General features: G+C 41.8%; 1 protein-coding gene across 4 annotated transcripts; it reads left to right on the top strand.

Moving 5' to 3' along the window:
* The first annotated feature begins 1,294 nt into the window (after nucleotides 1–1,294).
* Nucleotides 1,295–10,566, top strand: LOC114788558 (sorting nexin-4-like). 4 transcript variants are annotated; one of them, XM_028977232.1, is made up of 14 exons: nucleotides 1,295–1,404; nucleotides 1,560–1,687; nucleotides 1,763–1,901; nucleotides 1,977–2,126; nucleotides 2,212–2,259; nucleotides 2,364–2,419; nucleotides 2,496–2,568; nucleotides 3,226–3,287; nucleotides 3,420–3,485; nucleotides 3,573–3,662; nucleotides 4,005–4,104; nucleotides 4,203–4,348; nucleotides 9,034–9,148; nucleotides 9,244–10,566. In XM_028977232.1, the coding sequence occupies exons 1-14, from the start codon at nucleotides 1,306–1,308 to the stop codon at nucleotides 9,289–9,291; spliced, it is 1,320 nt and encodes a 439-aa protein (XP_028833065.1). In that variant the 5' UTR covers nucleotides 1,295–1,305; the 3' UTR covers nucleotides 9,292–10,566. The 4 variants fall into 4 exon arrangements, with proteins under 4 accessions (XP_028833065.1, XP_028833066.1, XP_028833067.1 ...); XM_028977233.1 differs by having other exon boundaries at nucleotides 1,315–1,404; nucleotides 1,548–1,687; XM_028977234.1 differs by having other exon boundaries at nucleotides 1,329–1,404; nucleotides 1,563–1,687.
* The last annotated feature ends 740 nt before the right edge of the window (nucleotides 10,567–11,306 follow it).

Genomic DNA, 11,306 nt, shown 5'->3' with positions numbered 1-11,306 from the left:
TAAATAAACGTAAAATAAATGTGTTGTTGTGTTGTTGTTGTTGTTATTGATATAAGAACAGCGTGAGGTGAACTACGGACTGAGCAGCACAGGGACTTCCGCCCTCGTCCGCATATTCTATTTCAAAATAAAAGTCTGATGACTCGAAGCAACAATTAAACGTAAAATAAATAAAAGAACAAGACCGTTTTGATGCATGGTTCTGATCTCTCTGAAACTCTTAACCTAACTGACGATCTGAAAGCACACCTGATTGCACCATGTTCTCACCCTATTTTAGTGTGTGTGTGTGTGTGTGTGTGTGTGTGTTATGTAATGAAGCAGTACATTTATACTACATAATATGAGTAAAATAATATGAATATAGTTTTTCAAAAATTAAGAGAGAAGCCTCTGTTCATTCTTAAAAATTATAACAATCAAATGATATGATATTAAAATTGTCAATGGTAAGTGTGTCCATTATTCATATATTATTTATTCACTCACTCTCTCACCAGCTTAATCCAGGGACATTGGGTTCATGACCATCATATAATCCTTAAGGTCAAATGGGTCATATGGCTGGAGAGATCTGAAAATTCCATCTAAAATGACACAGATTGTGGAAGTCAGAAATTCGTACTCGTCACATGTTCTTGCTTGTGACATCTTTAAAGAAATTTGACGATATTTTGATTCAGGGAGGAAGTCTTTAAATTAGTATTGCAGGGTAAACCAAATAAGTAAAGACGAGTGAAGATTAGCTGTGTTACATGTACATGTTACATGATAAAAATGTTACATTTAAAAAATATATTTAAAATATTTAAATAATACAATGCTGGTCATATTCACGTCAGCCCGAGGTTACTCTAGTTTGCTTAATGTTATCCATTACTAATCAAGTTAAAAATCGAATCATAAAGTGCACTAAACTATTATTTTAAAAAGTATATTTAAATGTTAAAATAATACGAAATAATAAAATAAACGTTGTTATATGTCAGAATTCAGCAACTAGAATTGGTTAAAATGTTTTTTTTTAAACTGCTGCAACATTATATAGTCTATGATCTCTTTGTTTGATTTCAATTAAATTTATTCAGCTCCAAGATGAAAGATACATATTTGTCCACCTAACTTCCATTAGTTTCCAAAGCATAGATCTCAGTCTCCTCTCCATAATACTTATTAATCATAGTAATGTATTCATATATCACAGTAAAATGTGCGTGGCGGGGTTTAACTTGAATAAAGACCAAGATACGCCAGCCGCACACGAGGTCCTCCAGTGCGCGCTGCTGGAGAGGGGACGCAGTGCGCATGCGCGTCGCCCCTGTCGCTGCGGGAAGGATGGCGGACGTCGAGCGCCAGGATGCTGCTGCTGCAGAGGAGGCGATGGCGGAGGACAAGACGAACACAGTACGGAGGGAGAAATGTGGGGAGTGTCACGTCCGTGTTGTCGTGTGTTCAGGAAACGATGCCATCTTACACAATTTGCAAAGCTGACGCTTATTACTGCTAGGGCAGAGTGTGCGGTGGTAATATTTTGGTGCATGCTGCATGTTTTGGGCCAGCAGGGGGCGGACGAAGCCTCCTGCCTGATGAAGAGGATGGACGTCTCGGTGCCCGAGGCGGAGAAGCGGACGGGGAAGAATGCGGTGAACATGCAGGAGACGTACACGGTGTACCTGATAGAAAGCAGGTGAGGAGGCAGAGCGTGACCCCCGTGCTCCTGGCTCGCGGGTCGCGTCGAGTGACAAGTCTGTCCTGTGTCCAGGCCCTCAGCCGCTGTCAGCGGGGGCCGCAGCTGCCCCCCGGACTCTCTGTGGAGGAGGTACAGCGAGTTCGAGCTGCTCAGGAACTACCTCCTGGTCACCTACCCCTTCATCGTGGTGCCGCCGCTGCCTGAGAAGCGGGTGAGTGTGAGATTCCCCGCGGCCGGGCTGATGGGGTCAGGGGTCATCTCACTCCTCCTATCCCTGCCCTTTCAGGCTGAGTTTGTGTGGCACAAACTGTCTGCAGATAACATGGACCCTGACTTTGTGGAACGGCGGCGGGTTGGACTGGAGAACTTCCTGCTGAGAGTGGCGTCTCACCCAGTCATAGCCAATGACAAGGTGTTACTGCATTTCCTCACTGAGGTATGAAGCCACCAGCTTGCGTCTGTGCGTTTGGTGCGGTCCTCGTGTTCTGAACTGCTCTCCCGCTCTGCTTCGTTTGGCTCAGGATCGAGGCTGGAAAGAGTTGGTGCACGAAACTGGATTTGAAGGAAAGGTACACAGTCCAGCAACACGTTTAAACTCCGATTGCTCCTCCTACTAACAGCCGTCATGGAATGTACACAGCCAGACTTTGCACATTGTGTGTGTGTTCAACAGGTGGACTCGCGACTGAGAGCTCTGAACGCTACCTTCCGAGTGAAAAACCCCGACAAGTACGTGACGGTGTCATCGTCCTCATGTGTTTTACACACGTTGTCTGTTTATTGGAGGCTTCTTTTCTCCACACAGGCACTTCACTGAAATGAAACACTACAGTGATGAGCTCCAGTCAATAATCTCACAGTTGCTGCGACTGCGAGTGGTATGGACACACACACACACACACACATGCACAGACAGCAATTTTGGGAGGAAATATGCCAATGCTATATGGGAGGCACATATTGGTGCTTTGCCACATGGTGCATGGGACACAAAGTGTTGCCAGATTTTCGAAAAACATAAAAAAAAGCAAAAACTACATCAACTACACAGTGTTATGTACTTAAATGAGAAATTAAATCACCAAGAAATTTTTCATAAAATATCAAAACTAAAACCAGCCTGAGAACAGGGTGGTAGTAACCTAGTGGGTAACACACTCGCCTATGAACCAGAAGACCCGGGTTTGAATCCCACTTACTACCACTGTGTCCCTGAGCAAGACACTTAACCCTAAATTGCTCCAGGGAGACTGTAATACTGATTGTAAGTCGCTCTGGATAAGGGTGTCTGATAAATGCTGTAAATGTAAATGTAAACAGGATGCCCTGTTCCTTCACAGGACCAGAGTTCCTCTTGTGTCATAAGTCTGATATTAAATTAAAATTCACAATTCCAAGCTTAATATCAAGCCATCAGTTTTCTTAAAAATGCAACACTAAACCTGTAAAACAAAAAATAACATTTCTAATATGGCTAATATTAAATTACAATAAAATATTGACCTAAAATATCTTCTGTATTTTATTCTTTTCAGAGGGTGGCAGATAGACTGTATGGCGTTTATAAAGTCCATGGGAATTATGGCCGAGTCTTCAGGTACAGTCTTGTGTTCAGATGACGATTCAGATGATAATATGAGTGAATACAACTTTTACTTTCATACGGCTGTGGGTGCAGTAGCGTCTCACACACACATCCCGAGCAGTAAACTGTGTGTGTGTGTTTTAGTGAGTGGAGTGCTATAGAAAAGGAGATGGGTGACGGTCTGCAGAGCGCTGGCCACCACATGGACGCGTGAGTCTCCTCTTTCTTTACTGAACACCGTGTCTGCATTACCCCTGTCAGCCGTGTTGAGTTTCACTGAGCCGGCATCTTCCGCAGCTACTCGTCCTCAGTGGACGACATCTTAGAGGAAGAAGAGCATTACGCTGACCAGCTGAAGGAGTATCTTTTCTTCGCAGAAGCATTAAGGCAAGTGTTGGTGAATGCAGTGGATGAAGAATATCTTCATGTCACCTTATTACCACTTTAAAACGGGTGGCACAAAAAAATCATTGTGACAATATAGGATATATAGCACACTTCCTCCGATACGTTAGTGACATGCTGTTATGCTGAAGTTGAACCCTTCATTTTACCAGGCAGTTATACACACATCATGACCATATTTTTGAGAACTAACCTGCAGTGTTCTGAGGAAATGCTGCAGAATTGTGATATTATTATATCTACATTTTACCGTGTTTACGTGATTCTTTGTTTGCCTCCCAGTTCACGAGTGTGTGTGTGTGTGTGTGTGTGTGTGTTGTTCAGGGCGGTTTGTCGTAAGCATGAACTGGCTCAGTATGAACTGGAGGCGGCCTTGATGGATCTGACTTCTAAGAAACAGCAGCGAGAGGAACTGACTACTGGGGTGGGTACCGTCCCAGAATGTCCCTCTAAAATCATGTCCTCGAGGAACTCCTTGGCAGAAGTTGTGGATTTAAGACAGGATGTGTTTGTGTGCTGCAGATGTTGCGGACGTTCTCATTTAAAGGAATGACCAGCAAGCTATTTGGTCAGGAGACACTAGAGCAGCGAGACGCTCGATTGAAGATGCTGGAGGAGCAGATCGTGGAGGGCGAGGAAACAGTCCAGCAGAAGACTGCAGATCGAGAGTAAGTCCTGTCATCTCTAAGATCATGAACACAGAATGTTAGAGCCTTTATGGAAGTAAATTAATAATTTATTCATTATTTTTTATAAATAGATTTTTTTATATGCTTTATTTATAACAATTTAGACCATTTTAATAATAACAGAATGACCCTCCACCCCACCTCAGCCTACATCAAAAATATATATATTTACACACAAACAGGTAAACTGCACTGACACCACTTGCAGGCTCACTCTACCTTGGAAGAGGGTCCCTCTCTGTATCACTCCTTCCCAAGGTTTCTTCCTTTCTTTTTTTCTCTCTCCTAGAGTTTTTTTGTGTGGAGTTTCTCCTTGTGTGCAGAAGTGTGGGGGCTGTACTGTATGTGATTTTGGGCTATATAAGAAATAAATGTTGTTGTTGTTGTAAAAGTAGAAAATCACATGATCACAAAGACAGTCATAAAGTCAAGACAGTCGCTGGAACAGTCACTAAGTCAAGGTCAAGTTGGAGATAAGTCTTGTTCAATGAAGAGGGACCAGGTGTCATGAAACTTGTTCCTGTGTTTGCCCATAGTGTACCGTAGTTTCTCAAGGGCCAGCATGGCAAGCACAGTCCTGAGGCACTGTTTGAAGGGGGTGCTGAGGATTTCCACTGCCTGCAGAGAAGAAAAGGCCACCATGCCTGCCTGTGAGGCATTACACCAAAAACAGCTAAAATAGGATCAGGTTCAAGTACATTACCATAGATGTTGGAGAAAGTTTTGAAAATATTATCCCAGTAATTTGTTAGCTTTTGATAGGACCAGAACATGGGACCAGTTGTTGCCCGACTGCACTGACATCTGGGACATGTAGGACTAGTACCAGGGTAAATCCAAGCTAAGTTTTCACACTCATGTTGTACTTATGTTGTGAATGAGGTAATATACCATTCTTTCCTTAGCATATAGATCTATCTCCAAAATATCATCTAGTCTCTGACAAAAGTCTTGTAGCTTGTGTACAAATTGATCTCAAGTGCTGCTGAAATATATTTCTAATCAAGATTTTTTTTACTCCAAAAAGCTTTTGTAATAATATTTCAGTGCAAAATTAAACTCTCAAAGTATTCTAATATTCAAAGCTTGGTATAGCCTACTGAGTCCATTTTTGCAGAGACACAAGTGTTGTCGCCTTTTCATATGAGCTTCACTTGTGACTAATAATGGATCCATTAGGTCTCAGGTGTGTATAAAAAAGTACACTAGACCTTCACATCAACTGCAACTAGACCTCTGCAAACATGCCTAAGATTCACCCTGAGACTAAAGGTTTTTAGTTGAGGGTCCTAGTGTACAAGAATTGATCACTTCATTGATGGTAACATGGAAGCACGTTGTAAGTCCCTCTAGATAAGTACACCTGCCAAATGCCTTAATTGTAAATTTAAATGTAAATTATCAAGAGGCTGAAGACCAGATCCACTGCTGATGTGGCAGACACCTTCAATGTGTCTCAGCGTCAAGTACAGAGGATAAAAAAAGATTTGAAGAGACTGGAGACGTTTTTGACAGGTCAGGCAGACCCCGGAGGACAACGGCTCGTGAGGATTGTTTGTTGGCTATAAAATCCAAGGCCAGCCTATTTTCCACTGCAGCAGAGCTCCACGAGACCTGGTCACCTGAAGTCCCTGTGTCAACCAGAACAGTTTGTCGGATTCTGTCTCGAAATGGCCTCCATGGTGGAGTCAGTGCCCAGAAGCAGCACTAAACAAAGACAATTGAAAAAGGCCCACAGCCTGCTAAAAGGATGGATGCTGGAAAAGTGGCAGAAGGTGGATTTTTCAGATGAATCTTCTGTTGAATTACACCACAGTCACTGCAAATATTGCAGGAGACCTACTGGAGCCCACATGGATCCAATATTCACTCATAAAACAGTGAATTTTGGGGTTACATCAGGTATGGGGGTGTGTGAGAGATCTGCAGGGTGGAAGGCAACATCAATAGTCTGAAATACCAAGAAATCTTAGTTACCTTTTATATTCCCAACCATAAAAGAGGTCAAATTTTGCAGCAGGATGGTGCTCCATCATATACTTCCATCTCCACATCAAAGTTCCTCAAGCCGAAGAAGATTAAGATGCTCCAGGATTGGCCAGCCCAGTCACCAGACATGAACATCATTGAACATGTGTGGGGTAGGATGAAAGAGGAAGCATGGAAAAGTAAAGTGAAGTGATTGTCACATGTGATACACAGCAGCACAGCACACGGTGCACACAGTGAAATTTGTCCTCTGCATTTAACCCATCACCCTGAGTGAGCAATGGGCAGCCATGACCAGCGCCCGGGGAGCAGTGTGTGGGGACGGTGCTTTGCTCAGTGGCACCTCAGTGGCACCTTGGCGGATCAGGATTCGAACCGGCAACCTTCTGATTACGAGGCCGCTTCCTTAACCGCTAGGCCACCACTGCCCCTGACTTCATAAATAAATGATATGAATCCTTGCCAAACTGCATGGATGCAGTCCTTCAAGCTCATGGAAGTCAGACAAGATAATACATTTGGATCTCACAGAACCACTACTTTTTGTATTTGCAGTAAATTTGTTCAGTTTCTGTATAGGCGACAAAACGTTTGTCTTGCCAAATTTGACCTTTCTGTCTTTATTAAACCATAAATCTTTTTTCAGTGAAACTAATTCATTTCAATCCATTAAACATCATTTGGTAGGGTTTAGCTTTTCATATGAGCTATTTCTAACACCAATTGATTAATTAAAAGTCAGGTTAATAGAAAAATAGAAAAGCGACAAGACTTTTGTCAGGGACTGTATTGTACGCCTAAGAATTTGTGGAGAAAATGAAAAAAGTTTCATAATAAAACTCTATGCTTCTAGATATCTAAAATATGGGTCTTTAATAAAAAATAATCCCTTGTCCTGCCATAACATTTTTAAACACTATGTCACTTTGAGAGGGTGGAAATGGTGGATTTTGAGTAAAGGAAGAAAGCTGGCAACTTGAATATAACCAAAAGGCTTCCTAAATTGTGTCAATATTTTGAGGGATGTTCTCACTACAGGGATCAAGGCTTGTAGATTCAGACTAATGGGCTAGGCACATGTCATCAGAGCTATTGGAGATACAGCCTGGTATGGTATGATTTCCATATTGGCCCACACCAGGCCCTCCTCCATTTTGTATGTTGAAATCCAGTAAGTTAGCCTCAAAATATTGGAGGACCAGTAGTAAGACATGAAATTAGGTAGCTGGACTAATTCCATTCAAATTCAGTTATACAATTATTTAGATTTGTAAACAAGCTCTATGTGACATTTGTATTCCAGTTTAAAGGGATATATGTTATAGGGTGGTAGGAGCCTATTGGGTTACACACTCACTTATGAACCAGAAGACCAAGTTTCAAATCCCACTTACTGTCCCTGAACAAGAAACTTGACCCTAAGTTGCTCCGGGGGGACTGTCCCTGTAACTACTGATTGTCTAACCTCTAGGGAAATTTAACTTGTATCCTGAGATGTTTCCAAATCTCTGCAGGAGACGAATCGACTGTGGGATAGAGTCATGTGAGTTAGTCCGATATAGTCTCCAGCAGTGTTTGGCTAATGGTTCAATGGCCAGATCAAACAGAAATGGGGAACAACAGCAACCCTGCCATGTACCCGGTGCAAAGAAAAAGAAGAAGAGTAAAGAATTTTGATCCATGAGATTAATTTAGATCCAAATACGATTTTTTTAGAGAGTCACAATCAGATATTCCCACTCCACCCTGTCAAAAGCCTTCTCAGAGTCAAGTGAAGTGAAATTATTAAGTAATTTCTGCTTGCTGAGAAGATTGGGAGGAATAAAGGATATTGAAAAGTCACCACATATTGTAAAAAGATTGTTGACCTGGAATAAATCCAGTCTGGTTAGGGTGTATTATTTTAGCAATGACCATTTCGAGGTGTTGGGACAAGATTTTAGTGAGTATTTTATAATTGCAGCAGAGACTTATGGGCCTGTAGGAGCCACATTCAAGATGATCCTCATCCTTTTTATGTATTACTGTTGCTTGTGACATGTTGTAAGGTAATTTGTTTATCGATATGATTTCTGAACTTCAGGCCTATCAAAGGTAATAATTTAGCAGAGACTACCTTGTAAAATTCGACTGGAAAACCACCTGGTTTGTAGTAGTAGACAGTTCTTATAAGTTTCAGGACTGGACACACTTGATGTACTTTCATCTAGTTTTTATTTGGTACATAAGGCATGGATTCAGTTTTTTTCTGTATGTGCTTCCCATAACGTAATAAAAGATATGCCAGTACTGTTGAGTGCTATGTACATATCTGCTCATTTGTGTAATTAATGAATGGTTCGCTGGTTAACAACAGAGGATCAAGTTGCCATCTTTGTTGTTGTCTGGTATTGTCTGGAAATGTTACATCTAGTTGTACAGTGCTATGATCAGATATTAAAATAGTGTGGTGTTGGCAGTAAGTGACATAGGAAAGCAATGATTGCTCAATTAGATAAGGTGATCTAAGTGATCTTTAGTGGAAATCATTTTTATTTTCTTTTTTACAATTTTGGATCTGTAGTCAGTTAAACCAGTTGAAATTGATTAGTTACTTTAGCACAAGGACTGGTCATAAAAACGAAACTCAGCACCATTTACTCCGTGTGTGTGTGTGTGTGTGTGTCTGTGTTTAGGGAACACATGTGTTGTGCCTGGGAGGACATGCAGCGCTTCAGGGGGCAGAAAGCCCGCGACCTGAGAGAGGCGCTCATCAACTACACACACATGCAGATGAACATGTGCAGAAAGGTCAGACACCCACATCTTCTCAGATATTTCTACAAACATTGTCGTTGATGTTGATGTTGAATTTGTTATCAGCTGATGTTCCTCCTCTCCTCCAGGGCATTCTAGTGTGGACCAACGCTAAAGAATGTTTCAGCAAGATGTGAAGCACCTGCTATACCCAGACACAGTGCCCTCTGCTGCCCTGTTTTACCTCCTCTATTGAATTTGATGTCTGCTGGGTCCTCCATGTCTCCTTTAGACATTACTGTTGACTGCCTGCTCTTAAGTGAACTGAACCACATGGCAGCAGAAATTCAACCGAGTGCATGGGTGAAATTTTCCACTTTTACTCTCTTTATATGAGTGGATTATATTGTACAGATAAGAATCTGGAAGAACAGTATTTGCTTTTGACACAAGACAATCATCTTCAGCTCCTTATGGAGCAGGAGTGAAATACAATGTCTTATAAATATATTTTAATGAATATTCACATTTTAAAGGAGTGATAATCTGTTTGATAAAGAAAGTCGTGATGCAAGCATTATAAATCCAAACTCTGCCCTGCACAGTCTGATCATAATTTTTGTTAGACAATTATAATCTCTAATACATCTTGAATCTGTACACACTGTATACATTCACTTCTTATACTTTGAGAGATTGCTTTAGAAAACAGTGGATTTGTGTATATATATAATCAACTTGGTTTTACTCTAATATAATTCTGCTTTAATATAATCCAGTCATGATAATACATGATTCTGCTGAAAATGCATTAAACTGCTACATAATACCACACAAATATCTGCTTTCCTCCAGCTCCACATTAAACATGAATAAGTGACCTTCATCTGCCCCGTACAGTAGGACTGCAGTAGGGAGCTTTATCAGACATGTGACTCGTCCAGGTCAAGGTCAACTGGTGAGAGTGGCAGGGGGAAGGTGGCGGCAGGTCGTGTCAGGGTGCTGGGCAGGATCGGTGCCAGCAGTGGGTTCTCTGTGCCACAGTCCTCGCTGGCACTCTGTAGGCTGTCAGAGGGGTGCAACAGGGCGGTCATCGGGACTCTCACGGATCTGTGGCGGCAGCATGGGAGAACAGGGCCGTCATGGAGGGGTGGACAGGGGGACAGGAGGAGAGAGACAGCTCCACAGTGCCGGGGAACCACGGTTCTCTACAGATGAAGATGGTGTCTGGAATGCAGACCACAGACATCCTCAAACCTTCAACAATTCTATCTTAACTAAACCAAACAAGACGGTCAGACTAAGCAATCAATTAAATACAAGTATTAAAAATTATGCCAATGGCAACTGTTGCAGAGAAACGTTGTTACAATCTTCAGTCATTATGGCTCAAATTGTCCTGTTGGACTCATGGTTCTTAATATTGTCCAGTGGAATATACCTCAGACCTGAATAAATTCACGATTCCAGCACCACGTAGCCTCTCCTGTCTCTTTACAATAACACTGTGTCCTTGAATCCTACACAGATAGTGCCTAACTAAAGCTATTATTCCCACCAGAAGCCCGTATTATTCCCATCACATTCACATGGATGAAATAACATCAGCTACAGCAGCTGATCAGCCATCCTTATCTGAAAGGTCTCCCCAGATTCACACTCTTACAAATCACCCAGAATGCAGAACTGCATCTATTATACAATCAGGTCAAACAACCAAACGGTTGCCCACACCGTTTTGATTAAGATGAGTGACATGGGGCTTCAGTGACAGCATAAGTGCATATATTGTATTTATAAATAATAGGAGTGAGTATTGGCATGGATCTCATACGATACTTATCATGATACACAAGTTAAGATATGATAATTTCATGATATATTCTGATACTGTATATGTTGTAATATTCTACAGTTCGCTGAAAATGTAAAAACCGAGCTGAAATATAATATGCTGTGATCGATCGGTCATGTTTTGCGATTTCCCTCTGCCTGAAATGCCAGCTGTGCAGCGCCACCTACAGGAGTGGAGGTTGTAGTCACACGCTGATTCTCATCTCTGCTGACCTCACTAAGGACAACGCTGAACAGCACCAACCGGTGGACTAAATTTCTATACAAAAATATATTTGCTCCTGAGTGGGTATGGGAATTCCAAAATAGACATAGTAGGCACAGTTTCCCTACCACTTCAGTATCAGAGTGTAACTTT

The sequence above is a fragment of the Denticeps clupeoides genome, chromosome 4 (assembly GCF_900700375.1).
Source record: "Denticeps clupeoides chromosome 4, fDenClu1.1, whole genome shotgun sequence".
Taxonomy (NCBI): domain Eukaryota; kingdom Metazoa; phylum Chordata; class Actinopteri; order Clupeiformes; family Denticipitidae; genus Denticeps; species Denticeps clupeoides.
The sequence above is the reverse complement of the archived record's forward strand: the minus strand, read 5'-3'. Positions and strand labels throughout refer to the sequence as shown.

Bases quoted from the DNA above. Each gene is read 5' to 3' on its own strand.
- LOC114788558 (XM_028977231.1), top strand. From the start codon at position 1,419: ATGTGGGGAGTGTCACGTCCGTGTTGTCGTGTGTTCAGGAAACGATGC. The intron at 1,902-1,976 runs GTGAGTGTGAGA...CTGCCCTTTCAG, and splicing joins CGCCGCTGCCTGAGAAGCGG to GCTGAGTTTGTGTGGCACAA. The intron at 4,105-4,202 runs GTGGGTACCGTC...TGTGTGCTGCAG, and splicing joins GAGAGGAACTGACTACTGGG to ATGTTGCGGACGTTCTCATT.